This window comes from Monomorium pharaonis, chromosome 2 (genome assembly GCF_013373865.1).
Source record: "Monomorium pharaonis isolate MP-MQ-018 chromosome 2, ASM1337386v2, whole genome shotgun sequence".
Taxonomy (NCBI): Eukaryota; Metazoa; Arthropoda; class Insecta; order Hymenoptera; family Formicidae; genus Monomorium; species Monomorium pharaonis.
Window position 1 is genome coordinate 29,435,171 of NC_050468.1, and position 23,227 is coordinate 29,458,397.

At 35.7% G+C, this 23,227-nt stretch overlaps 5 protein-coding genes and 1 non-coding gene across 9 annotated transcripts; 4 read left to right on the forward strand and 2 right to left on the reverse strand.

Annotated features, from left to right (window-relative positions):
• Positions 1-579: 579 nt before the first annotated feature.
• Positions 580-4,254, forward strand: LOC105836673 (heat shock 70 kDa protein cognate 4). Its single transcript, XM_012680865.3, has 3 exons — positions 580-711; positions 824-1,041; positions 2,187-4,254. The coding sequence occupies exons 2-3, from the start codon at positions 837-839 to the stop codon at positions 3,938-3,940; spliced, it is 1,959 nt and encodes a 652-aa protein (XP_012536319.2). The 5' UTR covers positions 580-711; positions 824-836; the 3' UTR covers positions 3,941-4,254.
• A 312-nt stretch (positions 4,255-4,566) lies between these two features.
• LOC105836672 (RING finger protein 10) lies at positions 4,567-9,185 on the reverse strand. Its single transcript, XM_012680864.3, has 12 exons — positions 8,751-9,185; positions 8,464-8,636; positions 8,127-8,335; positions 7,498-7,588; positions 7,206-7,390; positions 6,931-7,123; positions 6,729-6,857; positions 6,454-6,652; positions 5,765-6,016; positions 5,487-5,658; positions 5,015-5,382; positions 4,567-4,928 (listed from the first exon to the last, which is right to left on the reverse strand). The coding sequence occupies exons 1-12, from the start codon at positions 8,818-8,820 to the stop codon at positions 4,825-4,827; spliced, it is 2,145 nt and encodes a 714-aa protein (XP_012536318.1). The 5' UTR covers positions 8,821-9,185; the 3' UTR covers positions 4,567-4,824.
• A 552-nt stretch (positions 9,186-9,737) lies between these two features.
• Positions 9,738-16,126, forward strand: LOC105836674 (uridine-cytidine kinase). Of its 2 annotated transcripts, none has more exons than XM_012680867.3 (5): positions 9,738-10,245; positions 11,358-11,614; positions 11,783-11,928; positions 12,018-12,164; positions 13,364-16,084. In XM_012680867.3, exons 1-5 carry the CDS (start codon positions 10,117-10,119, stop codon positions 13,495-13,497), a joined length of 813 nt encoding a protein of 270 aa, XP_012536321.1. In that variant the 5' UTR covers positions 9,738-10,116; the 3' UTR covers positions 13,498-16,084. The 2 variants fall into 2 exon arrangements, with proteins under 2 accessions (XP_012536321.1, XP_012536322.1); XM_012680868.3 differs by having other exon boundaries at positions 9,764-10,245; positions 15,552-16,126.
• On the reverse strand, positions 15,278-17,258 carry LOC105836675 (ubiquitin-like protein 5). Of its 3 annotated transcripts, XM_012680869.3 has the most exons (4): positions 17,021-17,250; positions 16,670-16,854; positions 16,330-16,396; positions 15,278-15,620 (listed from the first exon to the last, which is right to left on the reverse strand). In XM_012680869.3, the coding sequence occupies exons 2-3, from the start codon at positions 16,845-16,847 to the stop codon at positions 16,353-16,355; spliced, it is 222 nt and encodes a 73-aa protein (XP_012536323.1). In that variant the 5' UTR covers positions 16,848-16,854; positions 17,021-17,250; the 3' UTR covers positions 15,278-15,620; positions 16,330-16,352. The 3 variants fall into 3 exon arrangements, with proteins under 3 accessions (XP_012536323.1, XP_036138968.1, XP_028050396.1); XM_036283075.1 differs by lacking the exon at positions 15,278-15,620 and having other exon boundaries at positions 16,219-16,396; positions 16,909-17,258; XM_028194595.2 differs by lacking the exon at positions 15,278-15,620 and having other exon boundaries at positions 16,219-16,396; positions 17,021-17,248.
• Positions 17,259-17,653: 395 nt separating this feature from the next.
• On the forward strand, positions 17,654-19,418 carry LOC105836660 (stress response protein NST1). The gene is made up of 2 exons (XM_012680850.3): positions 17,654-18,127; positions 18,305-19,418. Exons 1-2 carry the CDS (start codon positions 17,907-17,909, stop codon positions 18,918-18,920), a joined length of 837 nt encoding a protein of 278 aa, XP_012536304.1. The 5' UTR covers positions 17,654-17,906; the 3' UTR covers positions 18,921-19,418.
• Positions 19,419-19,672: 254 nt separating this feature from the next.
• Positions 19,673-19,744, forward strand: Trnad-guc. The gene has a single exon. It is a non-coding gene; the product is annotated as a tRNA-Asp (tRNA).
• The last annotated feature ends 3,483 nt before the right edge of the window (positions 19,745-23,227 follow it).

A 23,227-nucleotide genomic window follows, 5' to 3' on the forward strand; every position in this document is an offset into this window, starting at 1 on the left:
TTTCTATCTTCCATCCGGGAAACCGTGAACGATTCGCGGTTTTTCCTCGGCGATCGAATCCTGATCGACAACACCGGCACACGCACGCGAATTCTGCGGGACCTTGAGCACGCGTTTCCGCCGGTTTGCGCGCGAACGCGCGCAGACGGCTTCTAGCACCTTCTAGAACTCGCTCGCGCGTCCGCACCGCGTGAACAACGCCTCCTCCCGGCATCCCTCCTCACTCCCCTTCCCGCCGACTCATCCGACGACTTCCGCCTCTAGCTGGAAGCCGGAACCAATTAAGTGATTCGGGAGAGCGATTCTCCTCTCTCGTTCGCCCTTTTCCCTTTCCAATTGACGCGCAGCTGTGTCCGTTGATGAGAGTGGAAGGGTCCTCTCTCAGCGAGAGAAGAACCCGGAGGAATGTTCGCGCGGCTTCGCGAGACTCACGCGATCGATAAGCGCGTCCGCCACACACGGTCGTTTGGTTGACTGCGGCGGTGGCGACCCGGCCGACCAATCGCGCGGCCAGCCGAACGGAAGCCGGCGTCGCGATTCGCCGACGCACCGCGAGTAATGTTCCAGACGCTGCGTCACCCTATATATACGGCTGCAGGGGCGCGGATTCGCCACTAACGTTGCGAATCGTGACGCGAGAACTTCTTCGTTTGTCCTGCACGCGAATTTTTACGAGGCTCCCGGAAGCTTGATATAGAAGGAAAAAAAGAAGTAAGAATTCCTCCGCGCTGCCCGAGTTTTCCCTCGCTCGTGTTGCGAGAGACGCGAATCATCTTCCGCCCGGAGATTCCAGAGAACTCATCGTCCACGTTTTACCTTACAGAAACCCGAAGAAAATGGCGAAGGCACCCGCGATCGGTATCGATCTTGGCACGACTTACTCCTGCGTCGGTGTCTTCCAGCACGGCAAGGTCGAGATCATCGCCAACGACCAGGGTAACCGCACGACCCCGAGCTATGTGGCCTTTACGGAGACCGAGCGTCTCATCGGGGACGCCGCTAAGAACCAGGTCGCCATGAACCCCAACAACACCATTTTCGGTGAGTCCATGATTAATTCTCGCCCACCGTACGCAAAAGTCTTCCTCTTTATTTCCTAATTGAGACCGGGAACGTTTCTCTTATTTTTAACCCTTTAGATTTTTTTTTCACGAATCGAATTACGTGTATATGAGTCGAAGTCAGAATCGAACGTAAAAACCGTTCTATTCCCGAGTCACATGTTAAATCGCGGACAAAAGTTTTAATTACGTTCCGAAATTAGACCGTGACTCGGCGAGTCTTGCGCGAGAATCTGCTTAGATCACGTCACTCTTGTCGATATCAGTTTGATGATACAGCCCACGCCTTTCTGTGAATACGTCGAGCTTATCGCCTTCACGCCTATGATCGATTTACTTAACGTGTGTGAATTGCAAATTTAGAACATTATATAAAATGCGAAGCCCCCTTACTGTAAAACTACGCATTTATGATTTTGCAACATTTAACTGCAAAGACAATGACATGCATATTCGATAAGCTATTGTTACCACTGGGTGGAAAAAAAGTCAAGTTTTCAGAGAATTTGTTTTTGAAAAAAGTGAAATTTTGTGTAATTTTAATGACTTGAAGAAAAACTTTAGAAATTATATTTTTAATCTTAAGTTTTATTTTTTCATCTTTTTTTTTCTTGATTGTGCAAAATGTCGATGATTGTTTAGCAATAAATATTCTCGTGTGACTCGTGAGTTTTTATAAAGAAATTGGTGACAATAGGAGATAATATATTATTCTAAATTAACATTTAATCAACTTTCAAATTGTATACTTTTGTTAAATTCGTATATTTTAAATAAATCATTATATGCAATATTTTTTAATATTTTCTCAAATTTAATATTCAAAAAGACATATATTAAAAGATGTAATAGAATAAATTTTCAGGAAATTTTTTTACAAATTTTTTAAGCTTTCTGTAATAGTAATTTATTATCAGTTGAACCCAGAGTGGGAAACAAACAATATAAGAAGTTAATAATTGGAAATGTAAATAAATTTAAATATATTTAATTAAATGTAAAAGTATTGTAATATACGTGTGTGCTGTATCACATTACTGTATTTTTTTATAATATAAAATAGTAGTTTTGAACGGAAATGTTGAACGTTTTACTAACTACATTTTTTCTTTTTTGATTAATTAGATGCCAAAAGGTTAATCGGACGTCGCTTCGAGGACCCAACCATTCAGGCTGACATGAAACACTGGCCATTCACTGTGGTGAACGATGGTAGCAAGCCAAAGATTCAAGTACAATACAAAGGAGAGACGAAGACTTTCTTCCCTGAAGAAGTGAGTTCGATGGTCCTAGTAAAGATGAAGGAGACTGCGGAGGCGTACTTAGGCAAAACCGTCACCAATGCTGTGATCACCGTCCCTGCTTACTTCAACGACTCGCAGCGTCAGGCAACCAAGGACGCTGGCACCATCTCGGGCTTGAACGTACTGCGTATCATCAATGAGCCCACTGCTGCCGCGATCGCCTACGGTCTCGACAAAAAGGCCACCGGCGAGCGAAACGTCCTCATCTTCGATCTCGGTGGTGGCACTTTCGACGTGTCCATCCTGACGATCGAAGATGGTATCTTCGAGGTCAAATCCACAGCGGGTGACACACATCTGGGTGGCGAGGACTTCGACAATCGCATGGTCAATCACTTCGTGCAGGAGTTCAAGCGCAAGTACAAGAAGGATCTGACCACGAACAAACGCGCCCTCCGCCGTCTACGCACGGCCTGCGAGCGCGCGAAGCGGACCCTGTCATCCTCCACTCAGGCCAGCATCGAAATCGACTCGTTGTACGAGGGAATCGACTTTTACACCTCTATCACGCGAGCTCGTTTCGAGGAGCTCTGCGCCGATCTCTTCCGCGGTACTCTCGAACCCGTCGAGAAGTCGCTGCGCGACGCCAAGATGGACAAGGCTCAGATTCACGATATCGTTCTAGTTGGCGGCTCCACGCGAATTCCCAAGATTCAGAAGCTCCTGCAGGACTTCTTCAACGGCAAAGAGCTCAACAAGTCTATCAATCCCGACGAAGCCGTGGCATACGGCGCTGCCGTACAGGCGGCTATCCTGCATGGCGACAAGTCCGAGGAAGTGCAGGACTTGCTTCTGCTTGACGTCACTCCGCTCTCTCTGGGTATCGAGACAGCCGGCGGTGTCATGACCGCGCTCATTAAAAGGAACACTACCATCCCGACAAAACAGACTCAGACCTTCACAACCTACGCCGACAATCAGCCCGGTGTGTTGATTCAGGTGTACGAGGGCGAGCGCGCCATGACCAAGGACAATAATCTGCTGGGCAAATTCGAGCTTAGCGGTATTCCCCCAGCGCCCCGCGGAGTCCCTCAGATTGAGGTTACATTCGACATCGATGCGAACGGCATCCTTAACGTCTCTGCCGTGGACAAGTCCACTGGCAAGGAGAACAAGATCACAATCACCAATGACAAGGGTCGGCTCAGCAAGGAGGACATTGAGAGGATGGTGAACGAGGCGGAGAAATACCGCAGCGAAGACGAGAAACAGAAGGAAACAATCTCGGCTAAGAACGGCCTCGAGTCTTACTGCTTCAACATGAAGAGCACAGTCGAGGACGAGAAGCTCAAGGACAAGATCAGCGCGTCGGACAAGCAAACGATCTTGGACAAGTGCAACGAGATTATCAAGTGGCTTGACGCAAATCAGCTAGCTGACAAAGAGGAATACGAACACAAGCAGAAAGAGCTCGAGGCCATCTGCAACCCCATCGTCACGAAGCTCTACCAGGGCGCCGGCGGTATGCCCGGTGGCATGCCAGGCGGTTTCCCCGGAGCTGGTGGTGCCGCTCCCGGTGGAGCACCCGGCGGTGGCGGTGCATCTGGTGGCCCTACCATCGAAGAGGTCGACTAAAGAAGAAAACCGTTCCTGGCTTTATCTCGCCACTGCCCATCCTCTACTGCGCATTCCTTGAATTTAAAAAAAAGAATAAACGAATATAGAACGGTTTTTGCTCTAATCATTCCTTACGTACGATTCTTTAGCGTTGTCTTTTGAAAAAGTTCCTCTATTTCATTATTTTCTATTACTTTGAAGTAATTAATGTACTTTTTATTCACTTTTTTATTTATTTTGTTGTATTGTACTTACGGTTTATTCTCTAGAAGATCTGTTGTAATATCTTCTCTTTCAAACTTCGTAAATATAGAGCGATTACCAAAACTAAATGTTGCATTCTTTTATCCCAATAATGAACATAGAATAGTACAATAATTTGATGTAACATACTGTAATATATACGAATAATATAAACAGCACTTTAGGTGATTAGATTTACTTCCTGCTTTTAACATTCAAAACGATATTAAGAAAGTTAAAAAGAATAAATAAAATTCAAAACTTAGATTTTATCTGCGCTTGATTTTTTCACACTTCGTGCTCGTTCACTAAATAAATTATAAAAATATTTTATTCTATCAATACTTGCAATTTAATAAGCGTTCAAGGGATAGGAAGACGACTTATGAATCAACAACTGTATGAATGAAGTAAAATTTTATTTGTGAGCGTAATATACGAGACCTTTTGTAAATAAAATTTTCTATGGCAAACAAATGCACAATTTCAGTATAATCAGAAATAAGGACATGTAATACGTTATGCCGTACGTCAAACAATAGTGGCAAGAGTTGTAAATAAAATCAATTTTCTACGATCAATCGAATGAAGTTCTATCGGTTACGTATCGTAGAAACGCACGTAGAATAGCATAAAAGTATATGCAAAATACACAGTAATTATACAGAATAACCAGATGTCATACCAGTTGTAAACAGTACAGTTCCCTTCACTTTCTTTTTCTTTTTTTTCTTGCCAAACGCATTACCTTCATCTTTTGCTTCTGAAAATAGTGGTATAAATAAGTGAAAACTTGTATTAATAATAGATAATTTGGTTTCAATATACGATTAAAGCAATACGACTCACCTTCAGAACTGTACGGTTTTTTCTCATCTTCGTTAAACGAGGTACCTGGTGTATCAGAAGACATACACGATTTAACAGACGGCCAAGCACCTGTACACTTATGTGTCTTTGTCGACGATAGTACTTCTTCATCCTTGTTGGACCATGCGTTTGTCGTATTGGAGGGCATCTTGGAATTTACGGTTGGCCATGCATCAGCGAATTTTGACGCTTTTGCTGCTGTTATATCAGCGAATGAAGGGTGTGCTCGAGGGTGTTCATGCGAATAATCTGTTTCTTGTTTTGGAACAAATTCGTCAGAGGCACTCAAAGCTGGACTACTAGCGACACTCGACATACCCGATTCTGCAGGTGACAGTACGTTCTCGCTATCGGGACATGATAATTGATAAATAAAACATTTCTGTGTACATACAATGTATAAAACTTAAAATAAATCAATAAAACAAAAATACTAATTATTTATGCTTACTTAGACAATTGTTCTGATTGCAGTTGAGGAAAGTGTTGATAAGATTCGATGTCGATATTGGGCGTTGGGTATATGCCAATTTGTCTATTTTCTTCCTCAATAATCTTTTTCTCCCTTTTTCTTTCCTCGCGTTCTTTTTGTTCTCTGTACTTCTGTCTCGATTTTATTTGGTCTAATGGTAAAAAAAACAGTGTCAGTTTAATAAATAATGCTATACGTCTGAAATATAAATTATGAAACAGTAAAAAAATATATCATAGAAGATAATAAACAATTACCACGAAAAGCATGAAGAACTTCTGCGGATACTAATGGTGGTTTTAATTCGATCTCGGCCAATTCAAATGGACAAGTAAGTGGTAAGTGGCAAAGATATCTTAATCTTCGTCTTAATTCTTCCGTACAAATACTTGCTTCTTTTTCAAGAAGCTTGCCCGTTATTGTGGGAGGACAATATTCCAAACTGCCATATTGCATTTCCAACATTTTCACATTTGCTGCGTGTAGATATATATGTTGTCCGTCCTCCGCTAAAAGTTTATTAATATAATATTCTCTAAGTTTATTTAATTTTATTTATGGTAGTTGTTTAACTTAAATAATTTATTGTTTGCAGTTAAAGAAATAAATTGAAAAGCACAATTAAAAGTAATTCAATTTCAATTTGTTTTGATCGTGATCTGGAATTAAGATTCCTGGCATTCAATAAAATATAATTTGATTATTTTAAATAAGATTAACTACAAGTTTAAACTATGAATTAAGATTTAATATAAATAAGCATTATGGACGTGTGGGGAAATGTGAGAATATAACAAACATGAAATTGAAAACCGTCCAAAGCCTCAAGGCAAAGATTATAAATAAATATGACATTATTATTTTTGAAACATGACCAATACAAAAGATTTTTATGTATTAAATGACCTTATTTTTGAAAAGCAATTTATGAGACCTTCACACTTACCCTGATAAAAGTAATAAAATTTAGAATATGAAACAGTTTGGCTATCATTAGAAACATTGTCTGTCGAAGACTGTTTCGGTAAAAACTTGTCATCCTTGCAACATACGTCAACATCTATTTCACATTTTTGCGATGTTTCTTCAGCGATTTCCTTTTCAGTTATATTTTCCATCAATAGAGCATCCTTAGTTTCTGTGGTCTTTTATATATATATATTTCATATTTTTAATAATTCTTTGTTACATGGATATATAATTATAATTTTAATATATTACCTGACACAATAGATTTTCTTTTTTCTTTGATAGTTCACTGAGCGCTTCCTCGATGTCAAGAGCCATTTCTGGATTATCCTTGAGCTCAAATTTCAATTGCGAATACTCGCACTCTATAATGTTCACGATCTGAAGACAATTTTCATTCATGTTATTATCACATCTTATATGGCATAATACATTAAGCTCATAATAAACTTACATCTTTTATATTTGCGATCAGAAGTTTTGAATATATTTGAGTATCGACATTTTCTGAAACAGACAAAAACTTTGCCGGGGGTTGAACAGCAGATTTCACAGGCGTTGCGAATAAAGAATTCTTTTCACGACGCATTAAACATAGGGTGATTGTTTCGCCCAAATTGAGCATGCTACGCGTAATCTCGATCACGCTAAAAATAAAATAATAAATTAAAATATTATTAAACATTTTACACTCAGTACATATTGATTACAATTTTATTAAAAAATTACCTTTTCAAATCATTTTTGTGGAAATATTCATCACAAATCAGACATTTACTGGATTTTGTTTGACAGTAACGTAAATAACGAAGAATACAAGGCCAGCAATAAACATGACCACAACAAGTTATTTTACCTGCGACTGGTGGATGTAAACAAATAGGACAAGAGAGATTTTCTGAGTTGTGTAATATCTGTAATTAAATCAAATTTACAATGTACATTAAAAATATACAAGAAAATCTTGTAACAACTTTATGTAACAATAAAATTATTGAATTGTAACAAAACAAACACTTACAATTTGCTCAATCGATTCCCAATCCACAAGAATATCAGGGTTAGTCAAATGCAAAGAATAATCTCTGCTTTCAGTCACGACAAATTGGCAACTACCAATATACAATAAAATATTTAAAAATGTACAAAAATGCATAAACACATATACTTCTAATGTTGCATGTTGTGTGTACCAAGTTTAAAAAATTATTTCTATATTAATATGCTATCTAGTAATATTGTTAGTATATAATTTTAAATATTACTTGAGTATCTCAGCAATTTACAAATTTTGAGATTAATAGAAACTCACGTATTCAGATTTCAGGATTTTATCAGAGAAACATTAAATAAAACAATGTACAATACAATGTTTTGCATAAGACAACCCTACTGTCAGTGGTTATCCAAAATACATTTTCGAGTCGAATATAAACAACAAATTTATATAAAATCTAGGTTTTTATACCAACATTGAACCAATTGGCTACTGATGACTTCAAAAAATAGACAAATACAAATGTACTACTTTGATACTTAGCTAATATATTAATAATCAAGTATTCAAACAATCTCTGAATTATTAATAATCAAAAATGGATATTGAGTAGATGATAGAAAGTGTACAATTACTCATTGCATTATTACTACCTAGCTTGTACGAACTGTTCCTTTTTGTATTTATGTCGCTGCACTGGCGGAAGTAATCTATTGCTGTTGGAGCTATGTCTCCCTACATCCCTGCTTTGTGCATCTCCCTTTGCATATCGCTCGTAGTGAAAATTCAGCAAATGATTGCCGTTCTTTTTGCCTGTTGGGACCAGTACTGAGCCATGCTCATACAAATTCTCCTCCACTACCTATATATCAAGAAGTTACATATAATGTGTGTATACAAATACATAAAATTTGATAAAAATAAAGTTTAAAGGAAAAGAAGCATAGGACAAGCAATTATCGAGATGCAGAATCCAAGTACAGAATCGACCTTGGAATTCTCCTTTGCACCGCCATGATATTGTCCTTTAGGTCTCTGTCTCTTAACAAGATCTTTTGTTTTCTGTACATTGTACTTTGTTGGTTGTACATTGTTAGGAAAGTTGTTAGCGCCAGTGAGTTCTCTTCTGCGCAAAGTTCCCAGATGGAGCTCTTTATTGACATCTGAAAAGTACACACACGTGCGACATAAGGAAGCATTTGGCGAAGAAGGTCCCGAACGATAGGGTTCCCTCGCTTGCTCGCTCGGTTTCCCGACGAGTGACCTTGAGAACGCACCTTTGTTCCTTCTCGAATCAGCAGCAGTCCCCTTCGCGGGGGACAGCTTGAATTTTGATCTCACGTCCATTTGCGGATTGACTACAGTTAATAATCTGGTGACTCGCCTCGCCGCAGCTGCTGCTGTCTCCTCCGTCTCCTCTCCTCGGAGAAACAATATCTTTTTGCGCACCCTTCATCTTCTTCAATAAGCCATGTTTCGTCAATGCCAAAGTAGAAAAGTGTCTCGATGTCGGTCGACGGTCGACAGTCAATGCGGTGCTGCACAGGGGGTTGACGCGAACAGCGATGAGCGGGTGACGCTCGTTCTCCCAGGGAAGCAGTCGGCCTCCCCTTTCGTCGCGGGCGGACGACGATTTCCAAGCCCTTAACCTTGATGACGGTCACGACTCCGTGGTCACGACCCAAATGGCGAACGTAACCGCTCGCGGAAACGGAAGTGCCGTCTGCCACCGCTCGATATTCCACGTGACGTCGTGACTATCATGTCCGTGTTACGGTCGGTTAAATACGCCGAAAATTCCTCCCGAAAAGAATGTGCGATTTTCCGAGAACTATCCGACCTCCCCAATCGGATAAACGGAAGGTCGTTTCTATTCCGGGACGTATTTTGGTGAAGCGAGGTGCTCGGTTTTTTGGAGCTGGCTTGACTTCAGTCGCACGGCCATACGTATTATAATTGGAAAAAACTATCGAGCGAGCAATCGTAAAGAGAGTCGTCTGCACTCGTTTATTCTTCAGTCGAATTTTTAAATCGTATAAAGCTATATTCTCTTTTAATACGTATTATTTAACTATTAAACGCTAAATAAAATATTAATTTATGAAATTACTAAATTACAATAATTATTTAAAATTTTATTTATCTGTAAAATAAAACCTGAATCATCATCATCATCGAATAGAGGATTTACCTAGAATCTTTATAAATTTTCAGTAGCAGCGGAAACTCACGTCCCTCATTGGCCAGTTTCAACACAGACCCTTCGAATTGGCCACTCCAATAGAAAAACTCCAAGCCAAGCCACCAGTCGCCGCGAGAGTGGCCGCGCGATTGATCGCGATAGTCGGTGAACGGGACGCTCGCGGTGTTTACGCCACACGTGGCCGGCTGATCGACGTTGTGCGCCGTTTCGCGTACATCGCGAACGTCGTCGTCGCGGTCGTCGTCGTCGTCCAAGGAGCAGCCGCAGTCGAGGAGACGGCGATCGTGTTTGCATCGTCCGGGGGAACGTCATCGAGAATATCCGAGACGCGACGCGTTGCGGGCCGACGACGTCCCCGATAACCGCGTTCGTCGCGTGGAAAATTCGTTTTCCTGTTTTCCGCTTGAAAACGGCTGCTCCCTTCTCCGCGTGGCACGACGATGGCAGATATGCCAGCGAACGTGGGCATTACGCGGAAGATGTCTTTTGGCATCAACGGCAAGCTGAACGGCGTCGAAGGCAAGACGCCCTTCCTGATAGGCGTCTCCGGTGGCACCGCGAGCGGAAAGGTCCGCGCAAAATTGATTTGCTATTTATGCGACGAAAACAGCTGATCGGTTGTCGAGAAGGACAGGAGTTTTTAAAAATTAGTTTTTTTTAATACTTTATTTAGTTAACAGTTTACATCGTTTGGCATTTTGTAGTAGAATAGAGTACAATTTATTTATACTTCAGCTTATAGTCAAGAAAAGATTTATAAGCCCTAGTCTACAATGAAGGATTTAAGCTTTAAGCCGTAAGAAACTGGCCAATCAGTAGATTTTTATAAGAATACTCGATTGTGATTGGTTAATTTTTTACGGCTTAAAGTTTAAATCTTTATTGTAGACAAGGACTTATACATAAAACTTGGACTTAGCCACACACATCCATCTGTTTCTTCAACTTAGATAAAATCTAGTAATTCTAATGACACTCATTATATGTTATACAGTATTCTCTTATTTTCAAATTTGTGTAATGCAGTCTATTAACAAGACTTATAATTTTTTTTACTTTATTATATTATTGTATAAAATTTTTATCCTACAACTTTTTAACATTAATGACAAGACTTATAATTTTTATTACCTTATTATTATATTATTATAAAATCTTTATCCTACAACTTTGTTCTTATACCTATTCTTTAATTTCTTTAATTTCAATTCTCTCTTTTCACAATATATTGCCTTTCACTATATTTAAATTCCTTTCTCACCCTAAAATTAACTCAAAGTTTCCTCTATTTCTCTGTTTTTTCAAATCAATCTCTTGTTCTACGATATTCTTGTATATATTGATTTGTATTCTGTAGTATAAATGCATTTTAATTAATATTTTTAATTTCTGCATAAGCTCTCAGCTTTCATGAGCTTTTTTTTGAAATATGGATTGTAGAAGACATTTTTATATTTGATAGATATTCTTTCGTATAATGTATTTAGAAATGAAATGTTAACATAATTTTGCAAGAATGCTAACAATTGTTGCAAAGTTAATAGATTTTGTCATAAAGAGGGTAAATAAATTTGTCATAATGTTTTTTAAATATAAAAGTTAAAAAACAATTATGAAGATTATAATAATAATAATAATAAATCAAGGATTGCATACTGACGTGAAGTTTAATTTGTTTTAGTCTACAGTATGCAAGCGCATAATGGAAAAACTAGGTCAAGTCGATATGGATCATCAACAGCGTCGGGTGGTCTGCATATCACAGGACAGCTTTTATCGCGACCTAATGCCTGCCGAGAAGGTGAAAGCTGAAAAAGGACAGTACAACTTTGATCATCCAGATGCCTTTGATGATGATTTGATCTTACAAACGCTACAGGATATACTTGCTGGTGTCAAGTGTGAAATACCAGCTTATGATTACAGGACAAATAGTTTGTATGTGTTATTTTAATATCTAATAATTAAAAATCTTTAAATATTTACAATTGTTGCAATTAATGGGAATTAAAGAAACTATAATTACAAAATAGTTGAGAGAAAAGTAAATCTCATTTATTTACAAATATCAGACTCAAAAGATAATTTTTTTTACAAAATTTTTAGAATGAAAGATCAAGTTACCACGATTTATCCTGCGGATGTAGTGCTGTTTGAAGGAATTCTGGTATTTTATTTTCCCAAAATTCGGGATTTGTTTCACATGAAATTGTTTGTGGATACCGATTCTGACACCAGACTTGCAAGGAGAGGTAAATTTCCTGCATGTAATTTGATTAACTGTAAGTATCACTTGTCACACTTACATAATAACTTATCACAATGTTGTTGATTTTTTCAGTACCAAGAGATATAAAGGAACGTGGAAGAGATTTGGATTATGTCTTGAATCAATATATGAACTTTGTAAAACCAGCTTTTGAGGAGTTTTGTTTGCCAACAAAAAAGTTTGCAGATGTTATAATACCAAGGGGAGCAGACAATACAGGTAATACAGGTCATTTATAATTGCATAACAATATTTTTATTGCAGCTATTGCAATTATTTGGTATCTCTCGCTTAATGTTTATTAGTGCATAAATTGTTTGTGAGTTTAGTGTGTTTGTCAGATATAAATTTTTAATCTTTTTTTAGTTTATAATACATTTTATTTTAGTATTATTACATCCATAAAGCTCTCACGTTTGTAATATTAATCAAAATTTATTTTTTCAAGTTTTCTTTCTAATATTGAATTAACTTAATATGATAAACAATAAATAATAGAACAAAATATAATTATTAATAGTAAAAATAAAAAATATATATTTATTTTATTAGAATTATTAAAAAATGTAATCACTTATAAAATAATTAATCATTTGAATTTGAAAGGTAAAAATAATCAAGAAAGATTTTGAACGATTAAAATTGGAATAATTTAAATCTAATAAATCGACAATTTATTTATTTATCAATTAGAATTATATTTGTTTTTGATTTTAATTTGAATTTATGAAAATGTTTAATATTGCAAGTTGAGATATATCATAGATATAAATATATTTTAATCTTTGCTAGACGAAATTACAATTAACATTTTTGTATATATTTTTAAAATACTCGAATTATTAATTTAAAAATTAATTTTTTTTCTGCGAAAATGTAGTAGAAAAGAATTATAGTAAGCAGTAATTAAGTCATGTATTTTATGTATGTGTATATATACCTGTAAATCAATAATAATACTTAACATATTTAATTTAAAGAAAACTTGAAAATTTAAATTAAATTTAACAAGTTACATGATCATCTAATATGGGATGCTTTTATTTAATTTACTGAATTTATCTTCATATGGGAATCTATTTTACAATAATGTACAGTCAATGTGATCAGTAAAATATTGCTACAAAAACTGGATTTACATATCAGTTAATTATTTACACATCTAATAATAATTAATTGATTTAAGTTCTGTACTTTAATAATACGGGATAATTTCTATATTAGTTCTTATTATTTCCTTCTTATTTATACATTTAAATTGCATCCGTTCAACTTGTTATATTCCTCATGGGTGCTGCCTGGTATGCCGTGGTTGTGGATGTCAGAGCTACACCTACTTAAACTAAGTGCAAAAGTTTAAGAGAGACGGAGACTATCTCACGGGAAACCTATATGGTCTGGTTGTTGTATGTTTGCAGTGGCAATAGATCTAATAGTGCACCACATCTGGGATATTATGCGTTCGAAAAACGCCGAAAACTCAGCCGGGCAGCATCCATTCCTCTACCAGCGTAGGCGTACTTCAGCCTCATCCGACACACTCAGCAGATGATTTAAGCATGATAAGCTCACTTTGTCAAGCACTGCATTTTTTCTACACCACGCTCTTATGTATGACTGAATGTGACATTTTTTCCAATCTTTTTCTAATAATTAGAAGAAGTAATGTCCGTTTTTGAATGCAAAGATCACATATATTATTGATATTGATTGGCAATAATTTGAGGAACAAATATATTGAGATATATGACATAAATAATTGGTCGAATGAAAAAGGAGAGAAAAACGAATGAATGGATATAATCCTTTTTCTATAATGTTTATTAAAACAGAATTTGAATAACTTTTTGCAATCTAATAACTGCGGCAAAAATTAAATTTTGATACGAGATTTGATATTGGTATTTACTAATGTCTAGGATTTTTATTTTTGCTGTGATACTTTTACAAATGCTACATTGTGGTCAATTAAATACAATATTTTTTAACAATTCAAATTTTATATAATGGAAAACGGACATTGTTTATTTGCCAATTATACATCTATATGATAATTGATGAATTATATCTTATACTTACACGGCGGAAAGAATGGTGCTTTTTATACATATTTTATCCTGAATGAATACATTAGCGTGAATTATATTACAATTCCAAACCACCGAGAAATGCATGAAATTGTGTAAATTCACTAAAAAGTAAGTTAAAAGGGGCAACAATGCAGTCAACACAACTGAATTCTTAATTTTTCAACTCTGAATTTAATTTGAATTTTTAAAAATATTTTTTTAATTTCTACATTATACTAGTATCGGTTTATATCTTTTATGTCTATTTGCTAAAGAATCAATATTTCTAGATTTTTTTACATAAGAACTGCAGTAGTAATGTACTTAAGCTATATCGAATCTTTTAGACTGAAAGGATAGAAAACGAATCTTCTTTTTGAAAACTGTTTATTATTTTAACTTGTATTCATTTCCTCATAAATTGAGATTATGTTTTTCAATTTATGTAAATAGAAATAAAATAAGAAAAATTTTCAGAAATATTTCCTAATTTCGAAAAGTTAGGAATTCAATTTCATTAAATAATTTCCTATTCGTTTTAACTTAATCATTCTTGCGAGTTGTAACTTAATATCATATCAAATAACTATCATTCGATTTTCTGGACAAATATCTCACAAGTATTACATAAGAAAACTTACAAATAATATGTATGTGTGCGATATTGTATCTGTGATATGTGTGTAAATTTGTATGTTGTGTACAAATGTATTTTAAATACCACATACATTTTAGATTTATCTATAAGACATTATTCGATTTCTAATAACTAACATGTTTTGCATTTGTATTTCGCATAATATTTTGAACGTAATCATGTACAAGTATCCACTAGCATAATTCTAAGACACAATTTATCTAATTTAGACATACCTCGAAATATTTGCATATTACCCTTCATAATATTCTTGTATTTCTATATGTATACAAGATACGCGCCAAAATTATATTCCTTTCTGTTCAGCAAAAATATCGACGCTATCTTTGTTTAATATAATGTAACTCTTAATAGGATTATAATTTATTTCTCCTTATTTTCAAATAATTACTTACTCCTTATTTTCAAATAATCAAATTTGAAGTGAAAACTTATCCTTTAATTTATTAACTTTTCATTTTAATAAAATCTTTGTTTTTATTATATATAATAAAGTTTTATAGTAAGTTTTACTAAGAAACCTCGATTTTGTAAGGTTAGTAATTCTTTCTAATCTGTACCAAATATCTGTAGTCGAGAAAGAGACAGAAAGAAAGCACAAATTAGGATTCTGTTACATACTGTTATTAAAAAAGAACAAAATTTTCTTATATTTGCAAAACAGTATATCAATACAAGTGTCTTACGCATAATAAAATTTTATGTAATTCTAATGCGATCATAATTATTATTTGAGATAGTAACAATCAGTTCCAAATATCAACAATTTGTTATCATGTTCCGAGATGTATAATGATATATCGCAAATAAAGCAATTTACATCTTATCCTCGATGATCGAATTCACGATTGTATACTGATGTTTTGTGATCTGTTGCAGTGGCGATAGATCTGATAGTGCAACACATAAGAGACTTCTTAAGCAACCGAGGTAGGCAAATGGTGGAACCTGAAAGTCCAATAAGCAGAATAGAGGGATTATTCAAGAGGCCGCATTAATCTTTGAGACTTTTAACATGCTTTAGAATGAATTCGTCAGATCGTGTTTTCTTTTAACTTATTCTATTTACAAAATATAAAGAAATCTTTTTAGATCAATGTTTCAGAGGGCATCACATTGCGTTTTAGCGATATTTTTCTATAGCATTTTGCGGTAACATTGGAATGAAAATTATTGAATAATCTAATGGAACTAAAACTTAGATATTTATATAGAGGATATACACAGAATGTGATCTAATCAGGATATTTAGCAAACTTGCGAGAGCAAATTACATGCAGTTAGGATAAGAATGTATACATGCCTGGCAGAATTCTTGTCCTAGCATAATCCACAATTTGCTATATCTTTGATTTGCATTCTGTCTATGTAAATCTTAAAAAAGGGCACTAACATCAAATGAAATATTATTACGTGTGGCACAAATAAAATTAATTTGTAGACCAAATTAGAAACTGTTGAAATATATAATGATATTTGTGAGACTTGTAAAATGGCAAAAATAGAAATTATTTTCCTTGGTGACATTTGTAATCGTTTAACATGTGGATTTTATATTTAATCTTTTATTCTTATAATATATGTACATTATATTTAGACATAGAAAAGAAAGCAAAGTTCAATAATTACAATAGTATAATATTAAAAAAACTCTTACATATAATCTTATTTTATACACATTTATTGGTAGTAGAGTTCTAAGTTCATGCCGTCGTGTATCTCATCTGAGGTAACATGTTAAGGACAAGCCTATATGAGAAATGTAAGATTTGAAGTATCAAAGGCTATTCTACAATAGTATAAACGTATTATAAAGTACAGTTATATATTCATTTTCATTAATGGAAATTAACTCTATTTATCTTATTCTTAAAAAAGGTCAAACTGAGATTAAAGCTAATCTGCATTAATAGAACTTGATATACACCTATGCCTTGCAATACCATGCTTACAGTATTGTAGGATAGTCTTAAAACTCGGTTTTTCTCAAAGGATACAATCCTGCAACTTTATATGATCTTTGAAAATGGTGTACCACTTCTTCAGAACGATCTTCTCCCAGTGCGTCCCAGTTTGGGCAGCTATTAATTTTTTCAGGTCTCCTATGGTGTCGTCCGGGTTACACTTGACTCTAACCTTCTTGCCAAGACGATCGTTGCACGTTATCTCTAACATTTTCTACCTAAAAATAATCTCTCCGTTAATACTACAATGTTATATATCAGCGTGTACTTACACTTATTCTTTCTTGATTCATTTCCGAATACTCAGAAATGTGTCTTTCGAATATGTTTACTTGGAATTTTTGCATGATCCACAAGTGTCACAAGATGAACGACTGCACTTACTTGTAAATTTCTTACTTGTAAATGATCTCTAGATCTTTCGCGAAAGCGTAAATGGCAACAACAAACTTAATTTTCGTCGAGAAAAATCAGCAAATGGGTTATATTTTCTTTTCGCGTCTTTGGAGGTTAGGAGTGACGGACACCGACAACCAGAGAAGAGAATACTCAGGTTGGGTTCGGAGCAGTTCGGATCGGATGATTCGGACTATTCGGAGTAATCGGAGTTCAGAGAACACGCTTTTGACGCTGTGAGCGTGCTCTATCTTTCTTCGACTATAGCATCTCCTCCAAACCCAGCCTCAATCGATACTAATGCATCGACGATTTACCGGCGGTCGGTAAAGCAGACGGTTTAGAGTCATGAGCGGAGACAGAAATGTTCGCCATGTTAATTTCTCTGTCAGGGAGGTTGAGTTGGGTATTGGTTTGTTCTTTATAATTGCTGCACTGAATTGCACTACTGAACTGGTGCAATAAGTAAAGTGTGTTTTTCTTATTTTAATTTATTGCACCAGTTCAGTAGTGCAGCTCAGTGCAGCTATAAAGAGCAGACAAGAGGTTTGTTCTTGGTAGCTGTACTGCTGTACTGGTGCATAAGTTAGAATGAGAAAAAATATATTTGTCTTACTCTACCCTGTTGCACCAGTGCAGCAGTGTAGCGAAAAAGAACAAGCCAATTCTAACTTATTACACCAGTGCAGCAGTGCAGCGACGAAGAATAGGCCTCAGATTCCATGTTGCTAATGTTATTGCGGGTAAGATAAAGTGTAGTTTGCGCTTTTTTCAACACAGAGCTACGACGAGGGTTGCGCGATCGCGCGATGTGGTGAGTGACGCTCGCGGCGAGAGACAGCATCCGTATGCTGTGCGTTCACCGCCAGGCCCGATGGCGAAACCGGAGCGGCTTCGCTTCACAATTCTCGATGACCTGATACTGCTGCGGGAAGTATCGCAGCAGAATCCGTACGAGGAGAGCGACAGGTGGAAGATCGTCGCCGAGCGAGTTGTGAGCGCGACGCAGAAAAACTTTAGCCTACGCTGCGTCAAGGAACACGTCGATCACTTGCTGAAAATCTGGGCCAGGGAGGGCCGCGCGGACTTGAGAAAGTAAGCATTCGCGTTTTGTTTTAATATTACATAAGATGTATCGTATAATTGACACTTCGGTTATTAAATAATATTAAATAATTAAAATAATATTGGCTTTTTTGTTTGATGCTTTCATGAAAATCACTTTATGGTTGTGAAGAGAAATAATTGTTAAATATTTGTATTATATTTTAGTTGTAGACCAGGGACCGAACAACAGTATAACGAGAAGGAAGAACTCCTACAGCAGGTGCAAGACTTACAAAGGGAGTTTAGGCGCACCAGCAAAGGCTCAAATGCACAGAAGTCAAGAATACAAAAGGATGTGAAATTAGAGAACATTTCTGATACTTTAGAAGTGATAATAGAGGAACCAACAATGGTAACATCTATACCTTCGTCATTTATGTCTTCAACATTGTTACCGCTTGCTTTACCATCTCCAACCTCATCGTCTTCATCTTTGTCATCGACTCGGTCGGCAGAACTTGTTGACTCGCTGCGGATCTCGCCGACCACGTCATCGAGAACAGGTGGTCCAATAAGGAATAAAGTGCACCACAATGCATTGAAAAAATCAACGTTGAACTTTTTACATGAAAGACATAAGAAAGATGTGGAATTTCAAGAGAAGCACTTACGTCTGGAGGAGAGGAGAATTCAACTTGAGGAAGAAAAATTTAGGATGGAAAGAAAGGAACGTGAGGCGAGACTTGAACTGGAAATTGAAGAAAGGAGACAAAAAATTGCAATGTCCAAACAGAAACAGGAGATTTTGGAAATATTGTTACAACTAATACATAAACCTTGATTATTTTTTTAAGTGATAGCTTTTCTTTGTGTTATTGATTTATAAATAAATAATATTGCTTAAAAAATGTATAGGGTTATATTATATTTTTTGTTATTATAAATTACTTATGTATAGATATTCTTCTTTTAGTGCCATGACCATAATGATTATAGGCGATCCCGCAGTGTATTTCTGTGATGTGCGCTTTCTACAATTTATAGAGATATGTGGGACCTACAGCTTAATGCCAAACGGCCTATAATAAAGAGATTTTCCTGCGCAAGATACTCTCGATGGCTTGCCATTGCCTTCCGAAAGGTAGCAATCGAATAATCAGATTATTCTTACCGGGATTTGAATCCGGATCTCTGGCACAGAAAGTAAACGTACAACTCACTGGGCCACGATTGCTACAGATTATTATAGATTACTTGTGTATGGGTATGTGTACGTGCATATGTATATATGTAAATGATAAAATTTTGATTAAATAAAAAAATTTTTTAATATAAATAACATTATATAAGCGTAATTAAATATCTTATTAGAAAACGGGAATAAAAAAAAATATATATATATATATATTTAAAAACATCCAAGATATATAAAAATATATAAATCCGATAAAAAATATCAAAAAAAAATTGCAATATATTTTTAGATTATAAACTTAATTATATATTTTAAATTCTGCAGTATATACATTCTATATTTGATATAGATATACCCTATACAATTAGACAGTAATTTTTCAAACCTTCATCCAAAAGTCCTCGATAGTATAGTGGTTAGTATCCCCGCCTGTCACGCGGGAGACCGGGGTTCGATTCCCCGTCGGGGAGGTTTTTTTTAAATTTTTTCTCATTAATATAACATTATTTATTGTTTTGTTATTGCTAATTGGATTCTTAACAAATAATACAATTTCTATCAATTATAAAACATTACAAATCGATATATATATCTTACAAAAAATTTGAAATGGACAAAATGTTTAAGAATTTGAATAAAGAATTCAACTTTTTCTGCAATGTTCGATATATAAGTGCAACAAATTATAATATAGAACCAACATTTTTAGAAACTAAACATTCGTAAATATTGATATAATTATTTTATATAAGAAATTGCATATGCAATACGTACTATAGATGATTTTTGGCGATTGTTTGGTACATATACCAAAGTGCACCAAACTATACCAGAACCAATGAGATATAAGTAAACTTTATCTTATTGCTTCTGGTACAGTTTGGTACATATATGTACCAAACAATCGCCAAAAATCGCCATGTAAACGCGCGAGCGACATTCAATGAGAGTTTTGCTTCTTCTAAAATGATACTGTAATGTATAAGTTAAGGGGATCCAGGAGTGCCTTTGAAATTTGATCGAGGTCGATAATGTAGAGTCATTTGTGCACATCATTAATGAGATTTCATATGTATTTCTTGTATAGATTTAGAAATCCTTTTCCAGAATTAAAGTACACATATTAATATTAATCTATAAATTGGATTTTATATTGAAAACAAAAAAAATTTTTCTCATATTGCTCTACTTATCGACTTTTTACGTGTACATAACCCAAATTTTCGTTTTTTCATTTTCCAATTTGCGGAATGCGAATCTTTTTTTCTAGGATTCTAATCTTATTTATAATTGCACGATATTATTCCTGAGATTTTTTTCTAGGGGGCGACGTGATTATTTTATACATATAAACTATAGATTTTTTGTATGAAGCAAATATTGTCGTTAGGTGACTAATAAATAATAATTTTTTTTTATTTATCAGAACAAATCGTACGTCGCCCCCTTCATTTTTGTGCGTACTTTAATCCTGTAAAAGAATTTTGCATTCTGTTACTCCAATTCGAAAATCCAAGTTCCCAAAAAAATGTCGGTAACTCTGTCACTCCCGGATCCCCTTAAGAACAGAGTTGTCATTGGATGTAAAAAAACATTGTTAAAGGCAAATTTTTGAATGGAATTGCATTTATAATTGTAGACCTTGCATAAATTGTGAAACTGAATTTTATTACAAGCGTTTTCGAGAGTATTGTAGATGAGACTTAAGTCTGCTGAATGCGAGCCCCAGGGGCTCGATTCTTGAATTCATTCGCAAGAAAACGTATGCGCAAATACCTGCTTTAACAGAAAAGTTGCAAATTTATTGGTTAAAAGCCATACGATAGCCAATAAATTTTCAACTTTTCTGCAAGAACAGAATTTGCGAATACGTTTCTCTTGCAAATGAATTCAAGAATCGAGCCCCAGGGGCCCGATTCTTGAAGTCATTTGCAAGAGAAACGTATACGCAAATACTCGCTCTAACAGAAAGTTGTAAGTTTATTGGTTAATAGCCATACGATAGCCAATAAATTTCCAACTTTTCTGTAAGATTAGAATTTGCGAATACGTTTCTCTTGCGAATGAATTCAAGAATAGACCCCCTGGTGTTCAATTCTTGAAATCATTCACAAGAGAAACGTATACGCAAATACTCGCTCTAACAGAAAAGTTGCAAGTTTATTGGTTAATAGCCATACGATAGCCAATAAATTTCCAACTTTTCTGTAAGAACAGAATTTGCGAATACGTTTCTCTTGCGAATGAATTCAAGAATCGAGTCCCTGCACTCCTGTGCACACTGGACGCGAAGACGCGAGAGGGTCCGGTTAACACATATCCCGATAGCACACATCCAGGGGCTCGATTCTTGAAGTCATTCGCAAGAGAAACGTATACGCAAATACTCGCTCTAACAGAAAGTTGTAAGTTTATTGGTTAATAGCCATACGATAGCCAATAAATTTCCAACTTTTCTGTAAGATCAGAATTTGCGAATACGTTTCTCTTGCGAATGAATTCAAGAATAGAGCCCCTGTGTACTTTCCAGCAAGACACACAGTGTAAGGGCCTAGACGCAATTAATGCTAGGCAACAGGCAATAGGGAACGGAATTCATAGGCTGGTATTCATAGTCGAATCTTAATTATTTCAAGATCGTCTCAAGCAATATCTTAAGATGCTAATACAGCTCTGTGATTGGCTGATGGCATCTTAAGACAGGGGCTCGATTCTTGAATTTATTCGCAAGAGAAACGTATTCGCAAATTCTGTTCTTACAGAAAAGTTAGAAATTTATTGGCTATCGTATGGCTATTAACCAATAAACTTACAACTTTCTGTTAGAGCGAGTATTTGCGTATACGTTTCTCTTGCAAATGACTTCAAGAATCGGGCCCCAGGGGCTCGATTCTTGAATTCATTCGCAAGAGAAACGTATTCGTAAATTCTGTTCTTACAGAAAAGTTGGAAATTTATTGGCTATTGTATGACTTTTAACCAATAAACTTACAACTTTCTGTTAGAGCGAGTATTTGCGCATACGTTTCTCTTGCGAATGAATTCAAGAATAGAGCCCCAGTACTTAAGATGATCTTAAGTACTGTCTTAAGATGCCATCAGCCAATCACAGAGTCGTATTAGCATCTTAAGACATTGCTTGAGACGATCTTTAAATAAGATTCGACTATGAATACCAGCCATAGATCTTGTAGCACGATCTTGAGACGTCAATGCTGTTATTTTATTGGTTAAGTAAGTCTCAAGTCTGCTCAAAGCTAAACTTAATGCCCAGTCTACAATGAGTCGTTGGTCGTTAGTCGTAAGAAATTTAACCAATCACAGTTGATCTTAGAGAAGAATAACCGAACATAATTGGTTAAATTTTTTACGACCAACGACCAACGACTCATTGTAGACTGGGCATAAGACAATTCTTGAACTTAAGATCGGTCTATTATGAATTCCGTCCTAGGAACAGAAATAACGAAAGAGAGAAAGGATCTTCTCTCTCTCTTTTTTTATTTCCTATTCCTATTGCCTGTTACCTGGCATTGTGTGATGGCCCTTACTGGCCTTAACACAGTGTCCACTAGTATGAGTGAGATACACTGATATGTTCTTTCTCTCACACTAATGGACACTGTGTTACACTTATGTCTTGCTGAAGCACATCCACTCATATCAACCTAGAAATTTATTGCTAGATTATCGATTAGAAGATTTTATATTTAATTGGCTAATTGGCATTGCAGCTATCGGATTTCTTTCGAAAACGCTTGCAATAAAATCCAGTTTCACAACTTAACTTCAACCGGAGTTTAACTAACAACATCCAATATAGAAGCATTTGTTTAATATAAAGTAGATTCTTCTATTTTGTTAATTAAACTCTGATCAAAGTAAATTGTGAAACTGGTCATAAGTTTGTGAACGAGGCCTAATAACCGTTTGGCGATTGGCCGGGAGATGGC

Bases quoted from the DNA above. Each gene is read 5' to 3' on its own strand.
- LOC105836674 (XM_012680867.3), top strand. From the start codon at position 10,117: ATGGCAGATATGCCAGCGAACGTGGGCATTACGCGGAAGATGTCTTTT. The intron at 10,246-11,357 runs GTCCGCGCAAAA...AATTTGTTTTAG, and splicing joins GTGGCACCGCGAGCGGAAAG to TCTACAGTATGCAAGCGCAT. The intron at 11,615-11,782 runs GTATGTGTTATT...CAAAATTTTTAG, and splicing joins GATTACAGGACAAATAGTTT to AATGAAAGATCAAGTTACCA.
- LOC105836673 (XM_012680865.3), top strand. From the start codon at position 837: ATGGCGAAGGCACCCGCGATCGGTATCGATCTTGGCACGACTTACTCC. The intron at 1,042-2,186 runs GTGAGTCCATGA...TTGATTAATTAG, and splicing joins CCCCAACAACACCATTTTCG to ATGCCAAAAGGTTAATCGGA.
- LOC105836672 (XM_012680864.3), bottom strand. From the start codon at position 8,820: ATGGACGTGAGATCAAAATTCAAGCTGTCCCCCGCGAAGGGGACTGCT. The intron at 6,858-6,930 runs GTAAGTTTATTA...AATTGTCTTCAG, and splicing joins TGATCGCAAATATAAAAGAT to ATCGTGAACATTATAGAGTG. The intron at 5,383-5,486 runs GTAAGCATAAAT...ATGTCCCGATAG, and splicing joins CAATCAGAACAATTGTCTAA to CGAGAACGTACTGTCACCTG.
- LOC105836660 (XM_012680850.3), top strand. From the start codon at position 17,907: ATGGCGAAACCGGAGCGGCTTCGCTTCACAATTCTCGATGACCTGATA. The intron at 18,128-18,304 runs GTAAGCATTCGC...ATTATATTTTAG, and splicing joins GGCCGCGCGGACTTGAGAAA to TTGTAGACCAGGGACCGAAC.
- LOC105836675 (XM_012680869.3), bottom strand. From the start codon at position 16,847: ATGTTAGAGATAACGTGCAACGATCGTCTTGGCAAGAAGGTTAGAGTC. The intron at 16,397-16,669 runs GTATCCTTTGAG...ATGTTACCTCAG, and splicing joins TCATATAAAGTTGCAGGATT to ATGAGATACACGACGGCATG.